Below are 24,547 nucleotides of genomic sequence, written 5' to 3' on the forward strand. Positions count from 1 at the left end.
TTTAGTATGGCCAATCAACCTAACCTGCACATCTTTTGGACTGTGGGAGGAAACCAGAGCACCCGGAGGAAACCCACGCAGACACAGGGAGAATGTGCAAACTCCACACAGTGACCCAAGCCAGGAATCGAATCCAGGTCCCTGGTGCTATGAGGCAGCAGTGCTAACCACTGTGCCACCGTGCCGTATTGTGCCACCATGGGTATTGTGTAAGAGAAAGGAATAACTGGCAATCTAGTTGTGCAAGACCTCTTGGGGATGAGCAACCATAACATGAAAATGGAGAGTGACATAATTGATTCTGAGACTAGGGCCCTGAACCTTAATAAAGGAAACTATGATGATATGAGGTCATTGGCTATGATAGATTAGGAAATGTTACTTAAAGGGATTACGGTAGATAGGCAATGACAAACATTCAAGAAGCGCATGGGCAAACTGCAACAATTGTATATTCCTGTGTGACGCAAAAGTAAAACTAGAAAAGTGACCAAACATGGCTTACAAGGGAAATTAGAGATAGTATTAGATCCAAGGGACAGGTGTACAAATTGGCCAAGAAAAACAACAGACCTAAAGATTGGGAGCAGTTTAGAATTTAGCAAAGGAGGATCGAGGGATTGATTAAGAAATGAAAAATAGAGTACAAAGAGTAAGCTTGCGGGAAACATAAAAATTGACTGTAAACGTTTCTATAGGTATGTGAAGAGAAAAAGATTGGTGAACACAAATGTAAGTCCCACACCATCAGAAACAAGGGAATTTATAATGGGGACAAAGAAATGTCTGACCAACTAAATAAATACTGTGATGTCATCTCTAAAAAGGAGAACGCAAATAACATACCAGAAATTTTGGGGAACACTGGATTTAGTGAGAAGGAGGAACTGAAGGAGATCAGTATTAATAGAGAAATGGTGTTGGGGAAACTGATGGGATTTGTTATATATTTTGTGTGGCCAGCATCTACAATCATTAAGAGAGAGTTCAGACCTTGTTGGAATAAGGAAGGTATTTATTTAATACAGAACCAGGTGACTGCCTGCATGGAGCTTGCACACTCCCACCGCCCCCCCCCCCATATGCTGGCCTGGTCATGATCAACATACAGGGCCACAGGAACAGGATGGGGGAATAGGCCCAGGCAGATTACTTCCCCGGAGAGTAGGCACAAATCTGATGGGCCAAATGGCCTCCCCTGCACTGCAGGGACCTCATAGATTCTACTTGAGACAGGGGTTGTTCTTTATTCCATGCATCCACTTCCTCTGCCACTAAGTGTGATGGTAACTCATTCTTTGCCGTTCAGAGGATCACAACTAATTTCTGAGAGATCCTCCATCAAAGCAATCTGGTTCTGGAAATAACAATCGAATAATGTAATGCGGATGTAATACGGCTAACAGAAAGTTATAGACAAAAGCAACAAGAGTTACTCTTCCCTTTCCCTCACCTTAACACTAAAGAGGAAATAAAAGATAAACTGAGGCCATTCAGCCCGAGTCCGTTTGCTGTTCAGGTGTCGCTCGCGCTGGCTGGCGGAGTAGGCCTCAGCCGTTAGGCGCGCCCGGCTGCCGGTTACTAGGGAAACGCCGTCTCCAGGAGACGGAGCCCTGAGAACGGGGGGGGGGGGGGGGGCGAGAGGAGAGAGTGCGCGGAGTGATGGCGGGCTCATGCAGCCGAGGCCTTGTCCTGTCCCTCTGGTCGCTACTGTGCCTGCTTGTATCGGCGACGAACGAGGAGGACAACAAGGTACGGAGTGAGGGGTTGGCGGATGTAGCCGCAGCTCCAGGCCGTAAAGACACCATTTCCTGTTCTGCCGCTGATCCGAGTGAGGGAGGGAGGCCGAGCGGCTGGCTGGCCCTGAGCCCCTGACAGGAAGGGCTCCAGTGAGAACTGGAACAGGTGATGAGTGGAGGCGGCAACCTATATGTTTGGTCGCTAATGTGCCGCTCGCCCTGTCTCATTCCTTAAATTGACAATCCTCTTTTTTTTGTTACGATTCACCCTGAACACAGCCTCAGTTCAGTGAAATAGTTTGCAGGATGAGTCACTCTTTTCTGATCATGAATGCCATAGCGTTTTTTTCCATGTGAATGCCATTGTTGACAGTTTTCCAAATTGATTATTTTAAAATTTCTTAATCCTTTAGGACCCAGGCTTGATTTTAAGATAGTTATTCTAGATAAACGGCGTACTCTGTTCGGATTCAAATGCTAATTTTATTTAATGGGTTGATTAATTATTGATTAATGAGAAAATAATTATCATCGGCGCAGTTGTAGTGGTTTCCAGGGTTGTGAAATTGTCCCGCACGATGTTTAGAAACATTTCAAACAGGAAATTACATGCGATGTCTTGTGACTGGCCCTATGGACTCGGTTCATGAATTTTACAGTTCAAATAACTTTTGCAATCTATAACTAAAGAACAAATGAAAACACGAGAGTTTATATGATGGGAGTGTCATAACTTACTCCGGATAGTTTACAGCTGCATTTTATTCCTCTACTTTCTGGTAGATTATTGCAAGCACTTCAGTTTAAGAAAGTATTTTGATTATATGTCCATTTTAAAAACTAGGACCAGGGGTGATAGGTAGTTAAATGTGAAATTGATTATCTGTGCTTTGATATAGTCTGGTTACAATTAAATAGGATGCATCCAAGTTTGGAGTTCCAAGGGATATCATGGAATTTTAGTTTTTTATTAAAGATGCCTGTGATGAATATATAAATGGATAATATAGAAAAACTGAAATTTTAAAACATGTAAAGGGTAAGCAGAACTGGAACGTTAAGAGGCTAAGAGAAAGTAATTAAGAAATCAGACCTGTCAACATAGAATTTTCCAAAGCATATAATGAAAATAAAGTCGGGAAAGAATAAGATCACTTTGACATGAAGATCTATTTTATTTGGGAATGATAGAATAAACGGTTTATCCCATATCCTTAAACTATGACCCCTGGTTCTGGAATATTCTGCCATTGGGAGCACCCTGTCTAGTCCTGTTAGAATTTTATAGGTTTCTATGAGATCCCCCTCATTCTTCTAAATTTTAGTGAATATAATCTTATCTGACTCAATCTCTCCTTATTTGTTAGACCTCCTATCCCATGAATCGAGTCTGTTAAACCTTCACCGGCACTCTCTCCATAGCAAGAACATTCTTCCTCAGATAAGGAGACTAAAACTGCACACAGTATTCTAGGTGTGGTCTCACCAAGGTCCTGTATAACTACAGAGATGTGGAGATGCCGGCGTTGGACTGGGGTAAACACAGTAAGAAGTTTAACAACACCAGGTTAAAGTCCAACAGGTTTATTTGGTAGCAAAAGCCACACAAGCTTTCGGAGCTCTTAGCCCCTTCTTCAGGTGAGTGGGAATTCCGTTCACAAACAGAGCTTATAAAGACACAGACTCAATTTACATGAATAATGGTTGGAATGCGAATACTTACAACTAATCAAGTCTTTCAGAAACAAAACAATGTGAGTGGAGAGAGCATCAAGACAGGCTAAAAAGATGTGTATTGTCTCCAGACAAGACAGCCAGTGAAACTCTGCAGGTCCACGCAACTGTGGGAGTTACAAATAGTGTCACACTATTTGTAACTCCCACAGTTGCGTGGACCTGCAGAGTTTCACTGGCTGTCTTGTCTGGAGACAATACACATCTTTTTAGCCTGTCTTGATGCTCTCTCCACTCACATTGTTTTGTTTCTGAAAGACTTGATTAGTTGTAAGTATTCGCATTCCAACCATTATTCATGTAAATTGAGTCTGTGTCTTTATAAGCTCTGTTTGTGAACGGAATTCCCACTCACCTGAAGAAGGGGCTAAGAGCTCCGAAAGCTTGTGTGGCTTTTGCTACCAAATAAACCTGTTGGACTTTAACCTGGTGTTGTTAAACTTCTTACTGTAACTACAGAGAGACGTCCCTGCTCCTGTACTCGAATCCTCTTGCTATGAAGGCCAACCTTTGCCTTCTTCACTGTCTGCTAATTCTGTATGCTTTCAGCGACTGGTGTACAAGGACACCCAGGTCTCATTGCACATTCCCCTCTCTCAATCTATAGCCATTCAAATAATTTGTCTTCCTGTTTTTGCTACCAAAGTGGATAACCTCACATTTATCCATATTATTACTGCATCTGCCAATGCATTTGCCCACTCACTCAACTTACCCAAATCACACAGAAGCATCTCTGCATCCTCCTCACAGCCCACCAAGCTTTGTGTCATCTGCAAATTTGGAAATATTACATTTACTTCCTTCATCTAAATCATTAAAATACATTGTGAATAGCTGGGATCCTAGCTCTGATCCCAGCGGTACCCCACTAGTCACTGCCTGCCACTTGAAAAAAGATCAGTTTATTCCTAACCTTTGTTTTCGGTCTGCGAACCAGTTTTCTATCCATGTCAGTACGCTTCCCCCAGATCTCATGTGCTTTAATTTTACATGCAAATCTCTTGTGTGGGACTTTGTCGAAAGCCTTCTGAAAGTCCAAATAAATCACATCCACTGGCTCCCCTGTCATCAACTCTACTAGTTACATCCTCAGTGAATTCCAGTAGATCTGTCAAGCATGATTTCCCTTTCGTAAATCTATGCTGACTCTGTCCGATCCTGCCACTGTTTTCCAAATGCTCTGCTATGAAATCTTTCATAATGGACTCTAGTATTCTTCCCACTATTGACATCAGGCCTCCTGGTCTATAAATTCCCTGTTTTCTTTCGACCTCCCTTTTTAAATAATGCGGTTACATTAGCTACCCTCCAATCTGTACAAACTGTTCCTGACATTATAGAATCTTTGAAGATGACCACCAATGCATCCACTATTTCTAGGGCCATTTCCTTAAGTAGTCCGAGATTTATATTATCAAACCCTGGGGATTTATCGACCTTCAATTCCATCAATTTCCCCAGCACGGTGACACAGTGGTTAGCAGTGCTGCCTCACTGTGTCAGGGACCCGAGTTCGATTCCCAGCTTGAGTCACTGTTTGCAGAGTCTGCACATTCTCCCTGTGTCTGCATGGGTTTCCTTCGGGTTTTCCAGTTTCCTCCCACAGTCCGAAAGACGTGCTGGTTAGGTACATTGGCCATGCTAAATTCTCCCTCAGTATACCCTAACAGGCGTTGGAGTGTGGCGACTAGGGGATTTTCACAGTAACTTCATTGAGGTGTTAATGTAAGCCTACTTGTGACACTAATAAATAAACTTTAAACAACACCATTTCCGTACCAAAACTGATCTCCTTCAGTTCCTCCCTCTCACTAAACTCTGTGTTCCCCAACATTTCTGGTTCGTTATTTGTGCCCTCTTTTGTGAAGACAGAATCAAAGTTTTTTTTATTCATGGGACATGGGCATCGCTGGCTGGCCAGCATTTATTGCCCACCCCTAGTTGCCTGAGCGCAGTTGAGAGTCAACCACATTGCTGTGGCTCGGAGTCACATGCAGGCTAGTTCAGGTAAGGACGGCAGATTTCTTTCCTAAAGGACATTAGTGAACCAGATGGGTTTTTCTGACAATCAACAATGGTTTCATGGTTATTAGTAGATTCTTAATTCCAGCTATTTTTTATTGAATTCAAATTCCACCACCTGCCATGTGGGAATTCAAACCCGGATCCCCAGAACATTAGCTAAGTTTCTGGATTAATAGTCTAGCGATAATAACTCTAGGCCACCTTCCGTCTGTATTTATGTATTTAGTAGGTCAGCCATTTATTTGTTCCCTATTATAAATTCCCATTTCTGACTGTAAGGGAGCTACATTTGTCTTCATCAATCTCTTTCTCTTCACATACCTTTAGAAGCTTTTACAGTCAGTTTTTAAGTTCCTTGCAAGCTTACTCTATTTTCCCCTTCTTAATCAATTCCTTTGTCCTCCTTTGCTTAATTCTAAATTGCTCCCAATCCTCAGGTCTGCTGCATTCTCTGGCCAATTTGTATGCCTCTTCGTTGGATCTAATACCTCTAATTTCCCCTGTAAGCCATGGTTTGGCTACCTTTCCTGTTTTTGAGCCAGACAAGAAGTAACAATTGTTACAGTTCATCCATGAGCTCTTTGAATGTTTGCCATTGCCTATCCACCATCATCCTTTAAGTAACGTTCTCCAGTCTATCGTAGCCGGCTTGCGTCTCATACTGTCGTAGTTTCCTTTATTTAGATTCAGAACTCTCTCAGAATCAACTACATCACTCTCCATCTTGATGAAGAATTTTATCATATTATGGTTGCTCATCACTAAGGGCCCTTGCATATCTAGATTGCCAATTTTTCCTTTCTCATTGCACAATACCCAGCCTAGGATGATGGTCTGTTCTCTAGTTGGTTCCTCAATGTATTGGTACAGAAAATCATCCCGTACACAGTCCAGGAATTCCTCCTCTATGGTGTTGTTACTAATTTGATTTGCCCAATCTATAAGCAGATTGAAGTCACCCATAATTACAGATGTGTCTCTAATTTCCTGTTTGATGCCATCCTCAATATCACCACTACATTTTGGGGGTTTATATACAACCCCCCACTAATGTTTTTTGCCCCTTGCTGTTTTTCAGCTCTACCCATACAGATTCCACATCATATGAGTTAATATCCTTCCTCACTATTGCTTTAATTTGCTCTTTAACCAGTATTGCAGCTCCACCTCCTTTTCCTTTTTGTCTGTCCTTCCTAAATACTGAAAACCCCTGGATGTTTAGTTCCCATCCCTGGTCACCCTGCTGCCATGTCTCCATAACCCCGATTATATCATTATAATTTACATCTATTTTCATCCACTCTATTGTGAATGCTCTGTGTATTAAGGCACAAAACCTTAAGGCCTGTATGTTTAACATTCCTTGTCCTGTTCTCATTATTTTTCACTGTGGCTCTGTTTGATTCTGGCCCTTGCTTTCTATGCTTATTACTTTTTTTTATTCCACTTTCTGCCTTTTTTTTATCCTTGTTTCCCCCTCCTCTGACTCCTTGCTTAGGTTCCTATTCCCCCCTGCCATTTTAGTTTAAACCCTCCCCAACCACTCAAGGGCATCAGTCTCAGACCTGTTAAGGTGTAACCTGTCCAGTTTGCACTGATCCCACCACCCCCAGAATCGGTCCCAGTGTCCCAGGAATCTGAAACCCTCCCCCTCACACCATCTCTTCAGCCACCTATTTATCTGACTAGTATGTGGCACTGGTAGTAATCCTGAGATCACTATCTTTTATGTCCTACTTTTCAGTTTACTTTCTAACTCACAATATTCTGCTTTTAGGACCTAAGCCTCTTTTTTATCTATGTCATTGGTACTAATGTGTACCACGACCACTGGCTGTTCAACCTCCCTCTCCAGAATGAGACATCCCTGACCCTAGCACCAGGGAGGGAACATACCATTCTGGAGTCTCGTTTACGGCCACAGAAAAGCCTATCTGTTCCCTATAACTGTTGCATTTCCACACTTTTTACTCCTCTCCCATGTAGCAGAACCAACTATGGTGCAACGCATTTGACTGTTGCTGCTTTCCCCCGAGAGGCCATTCCCCCCCAACAGTATCCAAAGTGGTATATCTGTTTTGCAGGAAAATGACCACAGAAGATTCCTGCACTGCCTGCCTAGTCCTCTTGCTCTGCCTGGTGGTCACCCAGCCTGTGGAGTCTCAGCCTGCGGTATGACCACCTCCCTGTACGTGCTTTCCATGATACTCTCCACCCTGTGAATGCTTCACAGTGTCCGAAGCTGCCTCTCCAACTCCAAAACCCAGGCTTCCAGGAGGTGCAGCGGAGACACTTCTTGCACACATGCCACCCTCCCCTCCCCCGGGCACTGGAAATCATAGAATCCTGACAGTGCAGAAGGAGGCCATCTGGCCCATCAAGTCTGCACCGACTACCATCGATGACATTTTCTTCCTTTGGAGTCATGGTGAGCAATCACTGAAACAACTATATGATGACATCAACAAGTTCCATCCCACCATCAGACTCACCATGGACTACTCTCCGGAATCGGTTGCATTCTTGGACACACACATCTCCATTAAGGACGGTCACCTCAGCACCTCACTGTACCGCAAGCCCACGGATAACCTCATGATGCTCCACTTCTCCAGCTTCCACCCTAAACACGTAAAAGAAGCCATCCCCTACGGACAAGCCCTCCGAATACACAGGATCTGCTCGGATGAGGAGGATCGCAACAGACACCTCCAGACGCTGAAAGATGCCCTCGTAAGAACAGGATATGGCGCTCGACTCATCGATCAACAGTTCCGACGCGCCACAGCGAAAAACCGCACCGACCTCCTCAGAAGACAAACACGGGACACGGTGGACAGAGTACCCTTCGTCGTCCAGTACTTCCCCGGAGCGGAGAAGCTACGGCATCTCCTCCGGAGCCTTCAACATGTCATTGATGAAGACGAACATCTCGCCAAGGCCATCCCCACACCCCCACTTCTTGCCTTCAAACAACCACGCAACCTCAAACAGACCATTGTCCGCAGCAAACTACCCAGCCTTCAGGAGAACAGTGACCACGACACCACACAACCCTGTCACAGCAACCTCTGCCAGACGTGCCGGATCATCGACACGGATGCCATCATCTCACGTGAGAACACCATCTACCAGGTACACGGTACCTACTCTTGCAACTCGGCCAACGTTGTCTACCTGATACGCTGCAGGAAAGGATGTCCCGAGGCATGGTACATTGGGGAAACCATGCAGACGCTACGACAAGGGATGAATGAACACCGCTCGACAATCACCAGGCAAGACTGTTCTCTTCCTGTGGGGGAGCACTTCAGCAGTCACGGGCATTCAGCCTTGGATCTTCAGGTAAGCGTTCTCCAAGGCGGCCTTCACGACACATGACAGCGCAGAGTCGCTGAGCAGAAACTGATAGCCAAGTTCCGCACACATGAGGACGGCCTAAACCGGGATGTTGGATTTATGTCACATTATCAGTAACCCCCACAGCTTGCCTCCTGGGCTTGTAGAATCTCACTAGCTGTTCTGTCTGGAGACAATACACATCTCTTTAACCTGTGTTGAATGCTCCCTCCACCCACATTATCTGTACCTTTAAGACCTGGCTGGCTGTAGAGATTTGCATTCTAATTAGTATTCTGTAACTTGATTTCTGTGTCTGTGCACTGTTGGAGAATAGATATCCACCCCATCTGACGAAGGAGCTGTGCTCCGAAAGCTTATGGTATTTGCTACCAAATAAACCTGTTGGACTTTAACCTGGTGTTGTGAGACTTCTTACCCGACTACCAGTGCCATGTGCTAGTCAGAGCAGACAGAGCATCTTACCCCGGCCCACCGCCCACCCTAGCTCACAACCCCATACATTTACCTCACAGATTCCCCTAACTTACACATCTTGGGACACTACGGGCAATTTAACATGGCCAATCCACCTAGCCCGCGCGTCTTTGGATTTGTTTGGAATGTTCCCGGCTTCCCACATAAAGTAGGAGGAGCACACCACAGCTTTGAGCTCTTCTGTTGTGACTTACCCCTTTGAACCTTTTGGGAGCTACTTAAAATCAATTATTCTAGGACTGTTCTTCCCTGGTCCTTGTTACGACAGAGTATATGCTATGAACCTCAAAATAAAGACCTTGCCAACCACAAGTGATAAAAGTAGTAAATACTTATCTTACTGTACTCAGCCAATGAGCTGCTTCCACGTGCTCCGCGTCACTTTTGAATCCTGAAGTCACCTCAGGAGCTCTGAACTCCGAGCTAGCTCTCAGATTTCTCACTGCATGCTTGCACTGTTTTCAATCTCCCGACAATCAGCTCTCTCCAACCTTTTGTTGATGTTTTGTCTGCACTTCAGTCCCACGCTCCTGATCTACGGACACCCGGTGCGGAGAGGGGAGGGTCGGGATGGCGACCTCCTCGTGAACCTGCTCCTGGGCCTGGCGAAACGCGCCATTTACCGGTCCAGGCTGCGGGCGATCGAGGGGGCCGTCCATCCTGACTGTCTTCCCCTCTACCGCGGCTACATTCGCGGCCAGGTGTCCCTGGAGAGGGAGCATGCGGTGTCCACGGGCGAGGTTGACGCTTTCCGCGCCCGCTGGGCACCGCAGGGGTTGGGGTGCATTATTGACCCCAATAATCACATTTTAATTTGATGTTTTTAAGTTTCCTTTGTACTTTGATTTCTGTTCGGGCTGTTCCCCCTCCTTTTTGGGGAGCTGCCCCTTTTACTTTGTCCTGATTTAATCTGAGTTTGTTTACTTGGTTTGGTTTGACCTAAAAAAAGAGGAAAAAGGAGGGAAATGATTAGAGGATCATCTGCCTAATGCTGGTGGTTGGCAAACCTTTAGTTTTATCCTAGGTTTAAGTGGCAATTGGAAAAATATTAGTTGGTAAATGAAAACTAGCATGAAATTGTTAAAGGTAAATCATGGTTATCTAATTTAGAATCATGTAAATTTCTGCCATTTGACCCACCATGTCTGTGCCCGACAAATAAGAAGAATCGAGCCTAATCACACTTTCCAGTTCTTCGTTCTTGGCCTTGTAGGTTATAGCACTTCAAATGCATATCCAAATACTTTTTAATTATGATGAGAGTTTCTTCCCTTGCCACCTTTTTCAGGAGTGAGTTCCAGACCATGGATACCTCTGGGAGGGAAAATAAACTAAATTCCCCTCTAATCCTTCAACAAATTATTTTAAATCTATGCCTTCTGGTTAGTGCCTCCTGTGGTAAACTCATACAATAGTTATAAATCAGTTTACATCGAGTTGTACTACTGTTGTGGTTTAATTATTCATCTGTTCTGTTGCAGAATTTTGAAGATATCAGGTGCAAGTGCATTTGTCCACCATATAAAGACAACTTGGGTCACATTTATAACAAAAATGTATCACAGAAGGATTGGTAAGTAGGATTTTGTCTCAGAATATTTAATCTCTGTCTTTTTATTAATAACAACTATTGTTTTTATTTTCCATTCCTCAACGGCCTCTCCATCAATTTTCCTGTAAACGTTTATGTAACGGCCCCTTTCCACAAAAGAAGCAGCATTAATAGGTACGACGACATCCCATACAGTTGATGAATTTCAAAAATTCTTATATGGTAGAATTCTTTCAAGATTGACATGCTTTCAGAGATGCCAACCTTCTCCAAACAGCCACTGCTCAAAGGAAAACATTGTAATTGTTTTAGCAGAAAACATTCTCAATAGTACACAGAATCAAAGATAGATTTAATGTACAGAAAAAATATAGGATTCAGAATTCATGAGACTGCCTCAAACAAAGGTTGGCTTCATGGGTCCCTGGGAGTCCATGTGAATCCCAATTTGAAAACATGACCTGTGTCCTGCAGTGCTGCTGTATGGGATGTCCCTTTGCAGTTGTTTGAGCCAGTGTTGATTTTTCTGTCATCCTTAAGGTGGAATATCCAGAGTATTTTGCTCTTCGGTGTGCAAGCCTGCCCATTGGGTGTTATTTAGCTTTTATCCTCTCGAATTATAATGGTTGAGTGGTGATCTGATAGAAGTCTACAAAATAGTTACAGGGAAGGACAAGATAGATAAGGATAAACTGTTTCCACTAGTTGATGGCTCTAGAACTAGGCACCATAATCTAAAAATTAGGACCAAGCTTTTCAGGAGAGATTGTACACGCAGAGAATGGTGGAGGTTTGGAACTCTCTTCGGTGGATGCTGGTTCACTTGTTAGGATTAAGTCTGAGATAGACAATTTTTAATGGGCAGGTGTATCAAGGGATATGGACCTAGGGCAGGCACATGGAATTAGGTCACAGATCAGCCGTGATCTTATTGAATGATGGAATGGGCTCAAGGGGCTGAATGGTCTGCTGCATTCCTATATTTCTGTTTTCCTAGTCCGACTGACAATTGCTTTAAATCAGTTAGTTTGGTATAAATTCTCCTCATTTAACGGGAAGACAAGTGAATTTGCCATCTTTGGATGAATATAACATACGGTGCAGTACTGTGGTGATAATATAATGGACTGGTGATAGAAACATGGACTAATAGTCCTGAGAAGGAGCTTTCAGACCCCACCAAGACAATTCAAGAATTTGAATTCAGGTTTTTAAAAATCCAGTAATAAAATGCTGGCATTAGTAAGATTGACCATGATGCTGCCAAATTGTTGTGAAAACAAATTGATTCACTAATTTCCTTTTGAGCAAGGAAACCCATCCTTTCTATCCGGTCTGATCTGTGTGTCACTCCAGTGCACAGCAATGTGATTCAGTCTTAATTGTCCTCTGAAGTGGTCTAGTAAGACACTCAGTTGAATCAAACTATTACAAAGAATCGGTATTTTGGGGACCACCTCTACCGGGACCATTCCCGCATCCAGGGAATTTTGAAATATTGTAACCAATGGATCTATTATTTTCAATGCCATTTCTTTTAAGACCTTAGAATGTAAGCCATCAGGCCGTGTGGACTTACCTGCCTTCAATCCCAATAGTTTGCTCAGTACTTTTTCCCGAGTGACGATGATAGTTCTTAAGGTTCCTCCCTTCCTATAGCATCTGCATTTTCTGTTACTATTGGATAATACTCGTGTCCTTGCCATAAAAACTGAGGCAAAATATCGATTTAGTGTCTCAGCCATTTCTATATTACCCACTATTGCACGGTAGCACAGTGGTTAGCACTGCTGTTTCACAGCTCCAGGGACCTGGGTTCGATTCCCGGCTTGGGTCACTGTCTGTGTGGAGTTTGCACATTCTCTCCGTGTCTGCGTGGGTTTCCTCCGGGTGCTCCGGTTTCCTCCCACAGTCCAAAGATGTGCGGGTTAGGTTGATTGGCCATGCTAAAATTGCCCCTTAGTGTCGTGAGATGTGTAGGTGTAGGTTAGAGGGATTAGCGGGTAAATGTGTAGGGATATGGGAGTAGGGCCTGGGTGGGATTGTGGTCGGTGCAGACTCGATGGGCCAAATGGCCTCTTTCTGCACTGTAGGGTTTCTATGATTTCTATTAACTCCCCAGCTGCATCTTCCCAGGGATTAACATTCACTTTAGCTAATTTCTTCTTCTTTATATACTTATAGAAGCTTTTGCTGCCCACTTTTATACTTTGTGCTAGTTTTCTTTCATAATTTACCTTTGCTCTTTTTATTACTTTTTTAGTTACCCTTCATTGATCTTTAAAAGTTTCCCAATCTTCCAGTGTGCCACTGGCCTTTTCAACATGGTATGCCTTTGTTTTTGTCTTTATGTTATCCTTAACTTCCTTGCTTAGCCATGGAAGTCTTTGTCCCCTCTTACCACCTTTCTCCTCTCTGGAATATATTTTAGTTGGAGCACTTGAATATTTCCATAAATATCTGCCATTGTTCATCAACTGTCCTACTTTGTAGTCTTCCTGCCCAGTCTACTAGGGCCAATTTGTCCTCATGCCTATGTAATTTCCTTTGTTTAAATCCAGAAAGCTAATGTGGGACTCCACTTTCTTCCCCTCAGTAGCAAAATTTGAAATTCTCACATGCTATGATCACACTTCCCTAGAGGATCCATAACTATGAGATCATTAATTAATTCCTCCTCATTGCACAACAGTAAATCCAGAATTGCTTGCTCTCTGGTTGGTTCCATAACATATTGCTCCAAAAAACAATCTCTAATACATTCAATGAACTCTCCCTCAAGGCTACCCTTACCAATTTGATTATTCCAATCAATATGCATATTAAAATCACCCATGATTATTGCCGTACCTTTCTTACAAGCCCTCAGCATTTCTTGGTTTATACTGTGTGCTACTGAGGAACTACCATTTGGGGATCTATAGATTACTGCCACCAGGGACTTCTTTCCCTTGCAATTTCCTACTTCTACCCAGACTGATTCTATGCCTTGGATTCCAGTGCCTATATAATTTCTCACTACAGTACTGACCTCTTCCTTCAATAACAAAGCTACACCACCTCCTTTTCCTTCCTGCCTATTCTTCCAAAATACTGAGTACCCTTGAAAATGTAATTCCCAAACCTGGTTTACCTGCAACCACATCTCAGTAATCACCACTATATCATATCCATTTGTCTTAATTTGTACTGTAAACTCATTAATTTTATTCTGAATGCTCATGGGGCTTCTTACCATAGCTCAAGTTGTCAACTGAAAAGGTGGGCAATTTGGTCCATTTTACTGTAATATTGTGGCCCTGGAGCATTAGGGTCCACCATGGTATATGGTTCTGGCTAACTGTGCTGTCTTTGATTCTGGGTGCAGCTAGATGGGGGTATGTTCTGTTAATATAGTTAGGGGATTGAGTTCAATGATGTGTGTGGAGTGCTATACCGCCCAGAAAACTGCAAGGAGGTATCATTTGTGCACCAAGAATCCCTGTGCTACTGGTGTTAAGAGCCAGGAGGCATAGGCCACCAGTCCAAGTCTCCTGTGGTGTTCTTGCAGAAGTACCGCCACAATTGTTGAGTCCATTGCAGCATCTCCTAGTGCAAAATAAAGTTCTGGGTCTGGCACCAGTGCCAGAACCTTCACCTGGGCTTGTTTTAATTACGAGACAGCTTGTGTACACTGCTCAGTCTAATCCCATATCACATGGACCCGTATTTCTTATTATCTAAAAATTGAAATTTATCCCTTTGCAAATGATACAAACTCATAAATAGTCCTTTTTAAACATTTTAAAAAAAATACAGATTCCCCAAACACTTTAAAGAATAACAAACTCCCTGTACTGTTTCTGCTTCCAGATCAAAAGTCATCATAGTATTCACGAATAGAACCATGAGTATGCCATTTAGTCCTTTAAGCCTGTTATTAAATATCTGCTGTTATTAGTCTCTGTTTGCTTCCCTGTGAGTATCAGCATGTGTTATACTGCCGTTTAGTAAAGCTTTGGAGATTTTTTTGTATCAATAACTTTTTGTGAGAGAAGGAAGATTCTCCACAGTGTTGTTCTTATTCTTAGTATGCAATCTTTTTTGTTGTGATTGACCTTGAGAAGAGCTTCCAGCCATATATCGGCTCAATCACCAAGATTTCCTATTTCCACTTCTGTAACATTGGTTGACCCCGCTTCAGTTCATCTGCTGTTGAAACCGTCATCCATCCCTTTGCTACATCTAGACTTGACTATTCCAATACCCTGCAGACCAGCCCAATCTACATATATTTGCACACATCCAAAGCTCTGCTGCCAAAATTCTAACTCCCATCAAGTCCCTACCACCCCTGTACTTGCTGAACTTTACTGGTTCCCAACCTGACTGTATCCCAATTCTTATCCACAAATCCTTCTGTGGCCTTGTCCCTTCCTGTCTCTTATCAACCCAAGCCTGGATGTTGTCCAGATCTTGATGCATATTGTCACAGACTTTTTCAGTATCTGAGGAGTCATGAATGGTACTGAACATTGTGCAGTCACTTCTGATCTTATGATGGAGGAACAGTCATTGATGAAGCAGCTGGAAATGATTGGGCCTAGGACACTACCCTGAGGAACTCCTGCTATCATGTTGTGGGGTTGTGATGATTGACCTCCAACAACCACAACATCTTCCTTTGTGCTAGGTATGGCTCCAACTAGTGGAGAGCTCTCCTCCTGAATCTCATTGACTTCAGTTTTTGCTAGGGCTTCTTGATGCCACACTCAGTCAAATGTTGCCTTAACATTACGGGCAGTCAGTCTCACTTCCCCTCTTTAATTCAACTTTTTTGTCCATGTTTGGACCAAAGCTGCAATGAGGCCAGGAACTGAGTTGCTCTGGCAGAACCCAAACTGAGTGTCGGTGAACAGGTTATTGCTGAGTAAGTGTTGCTTTATAGTGCTGTTAACAACCCCTTCCATCTCTTTGCTGATGATCAAGAGTAGACTACTGGGCCAGTAACTTAATGGGTTGGATTTATCCTATTTTTTTGTGGACATGACATACCTGGACAATTTTCTACATTGCTGGGTAAATGTCAGTTTTGTAGCTGTACTGGAACAGCTTGACGAGGGGGACGGCATGTTCTGGAGCACAAGTCTTCAGTACTATTGCTGGAATTTTGTCATAGAGTCAAAGGCTTTTTATAGTCATAGTTCAGAAAGAGCATGGAAAATCACTCCCTGCAAAATATGGATCTGCTGAAATAATCTTAAGCTTTTTGTGTTTCAATTAATAAAATTAACTATTCTGAATCATACTATGGTAGTTGTCTTTTTTATTAATTTAGCAGTACATATGGTTATACTTCCTTCCATTGGCACAATTAGAAAACATCTGACAAACATCACATGGTGTTCCTCTATGAACTAAATGCAAGTAAGGTAAGTGAGAGTTTATGAACACCTTGACAGCAGTTTAAAACTTGTCTTTTTCAGTGACTGTCTACATGTTGTTGATCCCATGCCAGTTGCTGGACAAGATGTTGAAGCTTACTGCTTGAGATGTGAATGCAAATATGAAGAAAGGAGCACAGCTACAATTAAGGTACTCTTTTAAATTTAAACATAAAAGTTTACTTCCAAATAGCACCTGTTTTATTTAATATATTCTACTTGAAGGAAAAATATAAGGAATTTCTGGTTGTAAATTCAAGTACCTTATATCATCATACTGCAATTGATTATCACTAATAATAAGCCATTGATATAAGATTTTTGCCTATGTTTCTGTGGAAACTGGCCAAACCGTATGATGTATTTTGAAGTTTTATTGGAAAATCTTTTTTGTTTAATGGCAAAAATAGCTGGCCTTTTTAAATTGTTTTGAAAATAATATCCCAGTGGTGCCTGTACTTCATGATGATTATAAAGATGAAAACCTGAAATTCAGTTCTGTAGTACCTTGTTTTCCAGTGCAACGGCTGATGTTTTGCCAGCAAAATAGCATGCAGACAACCAATGTTAGCTGAGCCAGACGCCATTTTGGTGAGAGTGTTAGCACATGTACAGAGAGTGTCCATCAAAAGTACAAAGAACAGGCAAACAGGCAGACCATAACATCTGTCAGTGTGTAATGTCAGTTTGATGCCAACACTGCCATTTTGGAGCCTGGTTATGCTGGCTGCTTTTCCGAGGCTGCACGAAGTGTAGACTGAGTCAATGGATGGGAGGCTGCTTGCGTGATAGACTGACCTACGTTCACAGCCCTTTGTAGTTTCTTGCGGTCTTGGTCAGAGCAGGAGCCATACCAAGCTGTGATACATCCGGAAAGGATGCTTTCTATGTGCATCTGTAAAGATTGGTGAGAGTTGTCGTGGACATGCCGGATTTCCTTAGCCTCCTGAGAAAGTAGAGGCATTGGTGGATTTTCGTAACTATAGCATCAGCGTGAAGGGACCAGGACAGGTTGTTGGTGATCTGGACACCTAAAAACCTGAAGCTCTCGACCATTTCCACTTTGTCACCGTTGATTTAGACAGGGGCATGACCTCCACTATGTTTCCTGAAGTCGATGACTATCTCCTTCATTTTACTGACTTTGAGGGAGCGATTATTGTCATTGCACCATTTCACCAGATTATCTACCTCTTTCCTGTACTCCGTCTCATCATTGTTTGATATCCGACTCACTACAGTGGTGTCATCAGCAAACTTGAAAATCAAGTTGGAGGGGAATTTGGCCACACAGTCGTAGTTGTATAAGGAGTATAGTAAAGGGCGGAGGGCACAGCTTTGCAGAGCACCGGTGTTGAGGATAATCGTGGAGATGGTGTCATTGTCTATCCTTATAATTGCGGTCTGTGTGTTAGGAAGTCTAGGATCCAGTCACAGAGGGTGGAGCTGAGCCCTAGGCCACGGTGTTTGGAGATGAGTTTTGTTGGAATAATGGTGTTGAAGGCTGAGCTGTAGTCAATAAAAAGAAGTCTGACGTGTCCTTGTTATCCAGTTGTTCCAGGGTTGAGTGTAGTGCCAGGGAGATGGTGTCTGCTGTGGACTTGTTGCGGAGATTGGCGTTGCTGTTGGTGGGAAAAAAAGCACTTGAAGATCAATTCACTGATCTTGACCTATGTGATGTCATTGAACTTCTTACAGAATTGTATTCAAATCTTTGGTGCTGATCTCCTTGGGTGATGGTCACAGCTGCCTGGTCCCACTGCCTTCAGAGTTTTTCTGGGAAGCCTCCTGGCCCCCTGTGGACAGATTACCTCTCTTCTCCATATCCTTCACCAAGATGTATTGCGCAGCCTCAGAGAACATTCAGGCTGAGAATTCTGTCTGCCCTGTTGCACCTTAATTTAGTGTTCTTCTTGTTCACTCTTTGGAAACCAATATTTACTTCAACCAGCCACACCCATTTAAGAGGTACTGGCTTGATTTAATTAATGCAGTGGCGCTAACATCACAACTGTGGCCGCTGCTGAGACAAATACATGCTGCTTAGAATGGGAAAAAAAACAGGTTGGGGTATACATTAATCTATTTTGTGTCTGAAGCCCTCATATTGTTACTACCCATATTGAGAGGAATTTGCTAAACAGACATTCATGTGCTCAAGCTACTACATCAAGATTGTTTCTAGCTATTGATTATTGTGACAATTTTACATTTGGAAGCAAGGTGCTATATTTTCATTGTAAAGATTCTCATTAAACCCTCTCCTAAGTTAAAAGCAGAGCTTCCTACAGGAGAGCTAAACAAGTTCAAGAGGCAGTACTTGTGTTTGCTGGTCAGGTTTATTTTCCAGCATTCAGGAACTGATGTGGTCATGTTAATGGCTAAAAGATGTAAAGATGTATTCGTTTTCTTTCCACTTCTCATATACAGGTAACGATCATAATTTATTTGTCTGTTCTGGGTTTACTGCTGCTTTATATGATCTACCTGACATTGGTGGAACCCTTGCTGAAGAAACGTTTGTTACGTTCAAGGCTACTACAGAATGAAGATGACTTTGGGGTGAGTTCTACTGCATAACAAATCTAAAATATTTCGCTAAATCTTCCGGGATGGAAGTGGTGAATGACTTAACTGCTGATACTCCTTGGAACTCTAATGAAGCCATGAACATCGCATATGCATGGTACTTATGGGGGAAGTTTACTTGACCAAGATGTGATGAGCTACTGTATAAATAACCTTTAATGTACTTTGGATTGTTAAAAAATCACATATTGACCATGACAATCTCATTCTTAAGTCAGCCTCTAGTGATTGCTGCTCTGCTGGCTTACAGCGCCAGGGTCCTGGGTTTGATTCCAGCCTTGGGTGACTGTGTGGAGTTTGCACATTCTCCCTATGTCTGCATGGGTTTCCTCTGGTGCTCCGGTTTCTTCCACAGTCCAAAGATGTGCAGGTTAGGTTAGACGTGGTAAATGCACAGGATTATGGGGATAGAGCAGAGAGGAGGGCCTGGGTGGGATGCTATTTCGGAGACTCAATGGGCCAAATGGCCTTCTGCGTTGTAGGGATTCGATGAATGTTCACCCTATCCCAACTCTGCCTCCCCTCACTCCTTTAACCCCAGCAATTCTGCCGCCACCTCCCCCCCACACACACACTTGTCAAGGAGTGTGGTGAGAGAGGGTGAGCATTGTCAAAAGGTTGTTGAGATTGAGGTGAGTATGAAGACTTGCTGGGATGGTGACAGTGTAAGCACTATGAAGGGTGAGGAGAACTGAGCACTGTCTTGGGTGGGAGGGTGAGCACTGTCAAGAGTGAAGGTGGGATAGGGAAGGGATGACAAAAACAAGTACTTCATGCTCTCTGGCAATGACACAAGGTAGCCACCCACACAAACTACAAAGACCATTTGTTTCCAAGACGGTTCCAAATATTATCACTGTTTGCTACAGAGAGCAGTGTCAATTCCCTTCATTATACTGTCCCCTACTGCCACTACATTTTTATGTTGACTGACAGTGCTATGGTCAGCTCATCCATTCTATAGCCCCCACCCTCATTCAAACAAGCTGAGAGAACCTCAAAACTGTTGGATAATTGCAGAGGCTGACACTCCTGCCCTCTGGTCCCCTTACCTGCCTCACTCGCAATTAAACTCTCCTGTCCCTGACCACTGGCCAAATCAGAAGACCCTATCCTAAGATGACTCCATCCTGGTACAAAGCATCCAGGTAAACTTTCCCCCTCCCTAATCTGTCACAGAGTCAGCAACTCAGCCTCCCTCCAGCTCAATGAATCTGACCAAAGTTCCTCACACTGCAAGCACTTTTTGCAGACCTGTTTGCCCTGGATCACGTTATCCAGGAGCTCCTGCATGCTGTAGTCTTGACATATCACCTACCCTGCCATCTTGATGTATTTTAAACAATTACTTAATTAAATTATTTACTTACTTTTGGTGCTTTCTATATATTTAATTAACTTCACCATCAAGTTGTGTACTGTCTTAAACCTTAGGGACAGAGTAGAACTTATCTACTTACCAGATTCTGACAAACAGCTAGCTCCTTTCCGCGTAGTAGAATAAGAACCAGTTCAGACACCAAGCTTAAATTCAGTCTTCTTGCTGTACTCTGTTTTAATGAATTGCTTTTGTGAAACTTTTTTAATGTTCATTTTTAGCTCTGAATTAAAAACTCTCAGAGAAGGAGCAAAGATGTCTAAATTTGGAATAGAAATAACATGATGCTCATTTTGTTTGATCTTCGCATTAGGTAAAATCCAGTTTCAACTGTGGTACATTCACCCTGAAGTTTTTCATTTGATTGAACATTCTGAATTAATTCTTAGCTTGCTCTGTAGATCTCAGTTTTTCCTAAAAGTTAACTTTTGGAAAAAAAAGTCTGCTCCAGTGCAATTTAGAGCTGGAGTCCAAACTACAACTTGTTGAATTGCCAAAACTTTACTGACCAAAATAATAATTGTACTGTTCATAGATTCGGAGGATTGAGAGACAGATAATATAAATTTATTAGCTCATCACTTGAGAAATTACAAATTGCCTCTTCCTATTAAAAAGGATAATCTCCAATCTATGTATCTTAGCTTAAAAGTAATATGATGAATATTCTTTTGGTTACCGTTTTTCTGAAGACAAATTATCTTATTATAATGGAGATGGAATTAGTGACTCCATCCTTATGTCTTGCCCCTTTTTCTCATCCATCTCTTTCCTAAAAACTCTTAACAAATTCAGTCATATCGTACAATTGTAAAACACCTATATAAAAATGCTAATTCTTTCAATTTATAAAGTTTTTCTTAAAAACACATCAATTACCTATGCACTGAGCAGGGGGGATCAAAATAGTGAATCCAGGTTAGAGAAAAGTGATAATTGCACCAAGGTTTGCAGCATAATTCAAACACCATTTTAAAGCCATTCATTCTGTCCTTGCTTTAGTATTTTCCTTTTAATTTTGTGTCCACTTTAGGGAATTTACCTGTGTAAGTTTATCATTCTGTAATTACACACTTGCGCCAGTGAGAGTTTTGCAAAATAAATCAACTGTCAGATGGAATTGCAGCATAAGTTTAGGTAGGAAGTTTGCGTTATAAATATGGATATGGGAATTTATAATGGAAAATGTTGACACCTATCCAAAATAAGATTTTTAATATATTGATTATAACTTCACATTGTCTACTGCTGTAACTTAACCCTTTTCAGGATCTTAAAACTAAAACTACTTGTTTTCCTCTTCTCACTTTTAAAACTCAATCACTACCTCCGATTTACGTCACACTCTTTCACAGTATTGTATTATTTCATATTTGGAATGACTGACTTATTTCATAACACTATTTTGCTATTGATACGTTTATACAATTTAACAATGATGGTGAAAATTGTAGCTAACTTTTAGAATTGGAGGCATGAGGAGAACTGGTTTGGCTATGTGAGTAAGTCGGGGTTTTGTTATGAATCACTAGAGGCTGACTTAAGAATGAGATTGTCAGAGGTTTGGGAGCATGGTCAATATATGATGAGCTACTGTGTAAATAACCTTTAATGTATTTGGATAATTAAAAAATCAGATTCCAAAGTATGTTACTTCTGTGCATACATACTCCACTAAAAATAAAACAACCCTTATTTTTAGAATTTGAAAAAATGCCTTCAGGGGACAACATGATCCTGAGGAGTTGTTTGAAGAAATAATATGCTGTTGTAGTCAGAGAATGTAGAATGTGCAGGATGGTGCATTAATTTTGGAAGAAAAATAAGTTGTGATTCTGCTGCTGTACCTTATTGTCAGACAGACTGAGAAGGTGTGGAACTTGCCCCATGTGAATAACAGAATTCACCATTTATCAAAGAACTCTTGTATGTTTGGAGTTCAGTGACCCACTGAATCAACAGCTCTCTTTACTGAGCAAAGATCTGTGATTTTTAAATAATATTTTAAGAATAATGTGCTTGAAGAGCCCCAATATTTATGAGTTTAATAACTTTCTTTGAATCAAATCTGTGTAGATGCATAACTGTTTTTCAAAAGATTTTGTTATTGCCCAAAACTCAGTTGACCACATATTATCAGATATGACTTGGATTATGTTCACTGACTGTCATTACCTCGACAATAATAGCAACAGCTACTTGCATTTGTAAAACTGTTTTCAAATCGCAGAAGGAACGTTTTGTAATGTTAAAGACACACAATATAAATGCAAGTTGTTGGCATTAGTTCAGTACGTATAATTTGCTTAAATGCACCAGTTATGAATGATAATATTGTGCCAGTGTTTTTAAATGTAATATAATCAGGCCTAGCTTTTAGTAGGCACATTTGAAGTTTTCTTTTAAATGCATAGTTCATTTAATCAGAAACGTTGTGTTGGATGTTTAGAAAAAAATGCAGCTGTGAGAGGGTTGCTCACTGAGTATATGATTCATTGTGACACTAAAAACTTTCTCAGACTTAAAAAGCTTTTAGAAAAGAATCTAGGAACATCTGAGTTTAGTTTGATGGTTTATTCTTGTCAGGTATTTAAGCTGGATTAATGATTTTAAAAAGCTTTGATTTAGTTTAGAGGAAAGTATTCTTTTTAACTGAATTCAGACTTATGGAGGTAAGGATCTTGAAGGTTTGTAACTAAAAATGACTGCTCTCGAATCACAAAATGAGAGATTGTTGTGTAACAACCTGCTATATGCTTAATTTATGGCATGATATCACTAGTTATGCTTCACAGTAAGTGACAATGACTACCATTTAAAAACTGGAAGAATAAACATTCCCAAATTCAATTCTTTTACTGTGAAGAGGGTAATCCATTGTTCATGAAATGCAGCTGCTGTGATGTAAATCAACTTTTTATCAATATAATCTTTAGGTGTTTATTTAGTAAAAAGTGAGAAAATTTATCTAAATCCAATCTTTTTAACTCTGTATTGTTAACATTGGAGTACAAAGCTTTATCATTTCTTAACAATATGAGATTTTATATTTTAGTCATTCTGGAGATGTGCCAGTCCAATACACCATAAATAACAATGTGGAGAGGAATAGTAAATAGTGCTAATAGCCTGGTTTACACTACTAACTTTACATTCATATGAAAATTAAACTTGGGGCCCTTGTGGGAAAGGATGTTAGTACAAACCTCATCAATTCCTGTTTGAACTAGTTATAGGGTTACTATCTTTTGCAAAGTCAAAGCCACACAAGATATGAAAGGGAGAAGGCAGAATATGGGATCTTGAGGTTTATTGATACAGATCTCCCGGTCTCCAGACCATTGGAGACTGGATGTACAACACAAGATGCAGGTTGGAACTTGACCTCTGAGGGAATTGCCCAGGAAATTTGAACTTCCGACGGGCAATTCCCCTGCTCCCCGGACACTCTGCAAAAGTCTCTGACATTGGGTTAGAGCCGGAGACTTCAGACAGTTCTCCTGTACTTACCTGAATATTTACCCAGAAAATGTTAAACAGAAAAATCCTTCTCAGGTTCCTGGGTAACTACAAGACTGACCCCCCCCCCGGCCACCCAATTACTCAGACTGACCCTGTTCCACCAGCAACCACAACATTCCCTGCAACAATCCCCCAACCAAGTTCAACCTAACTACTCCTTCTGACCCCAGAAGGAAGGCAATTGGAATTATAGAATCCCTATAGAATATAGAATCCCCCCCCCCCCCGCCGGTTCCTGCTGACCATTACCCCAACCTGCCTACCTCCCCTGTCCATGTTAACACCCTGCCACACAATGATTGGAACTGACTACCCCTACCACCTCCCCTCCCCCCAACCAGACCTGACCACCCCTATCACTTACTAGCCCCCAACCTCGCTACCCCTCCTGACCATTCTCGACCTTACACAACTACCCCTTGAGCTACCTACCCATTCACTTATCTGCCACCCTACTCACTTTTCTGACCACGCCTACCACCCTACCCCATTGACTAATTTCTCCACCCACCCATTACTAACATTCTTCCAATCAACAATTCACAAAGATTGATACTGGACGGTTCAACTTGCCTTACAGTAGCTAGTACAATAGAAAGGTGCGTTCATGTCTTCCCCCTGATGCTGCAGTGCTGCAATGGAGTTCTCTAATGCACTGTGCTTGAAATGCAAGGCTCGGAAGACCCAGCCAGAAATGAGGAGCTGCATCTGGTTGCAGAAAAATTCAATCAGAACAGCAATCTGA

The 24,547-nt window shown here is 42.0% G+C and overlaps 1 protein-coding gene across 1 annotated transcript in view; it reads left to right on the forward strand.

The window, feature by feature from the left end:
• Positions 1 to 1,610: 1,610 nt before the first annotated feature.
• The window catches only part of tmem9b (TMEM9 domain family, member B), a 36,632-nt gene continuing 13,695 nt past the window's right edge, over positions 1,611 to 24,547 (forward strand). Inside the window, exons 1-4 of the mRNA XM_078220720.1 lie at positions 1,611 to 1,752; positions 10,820 to 10,911; positions 16,356 to 16,464; positions 18,744 to 18,875. Coding sequence (XP_078076846.1) covers positions 1,663 to 1,752; positions 10,820 to 10,911; positions 16,356 to 16,464; positions 18,744 to 18,875 — 423 coding nt within the window. The 5' untranslated portion in view covers positions 1,611 to 1,662. The remainder of the gene's footprint in view (positions 1,753 to 10,819; positions 10,912 to 16,355; positions 16,465 to 18,743; positions 18,876 to 24,547) is intronic.

Source organism: Mustelus asterias, chromosome 9 (genome assembly GCF_964213995.1).
Source record: "Mustelus asterias chromosome 9, sMusAst1.hap1.1, whole genome shotgun sequence".
NCBI classification, from domain to species: domain Eukaryota; kingdom Metazoa; phylum Chordata; class Chondrichthyes; order Carcharhiniformes; family Triakidae; genus Mustelus; species Mustelus asterias.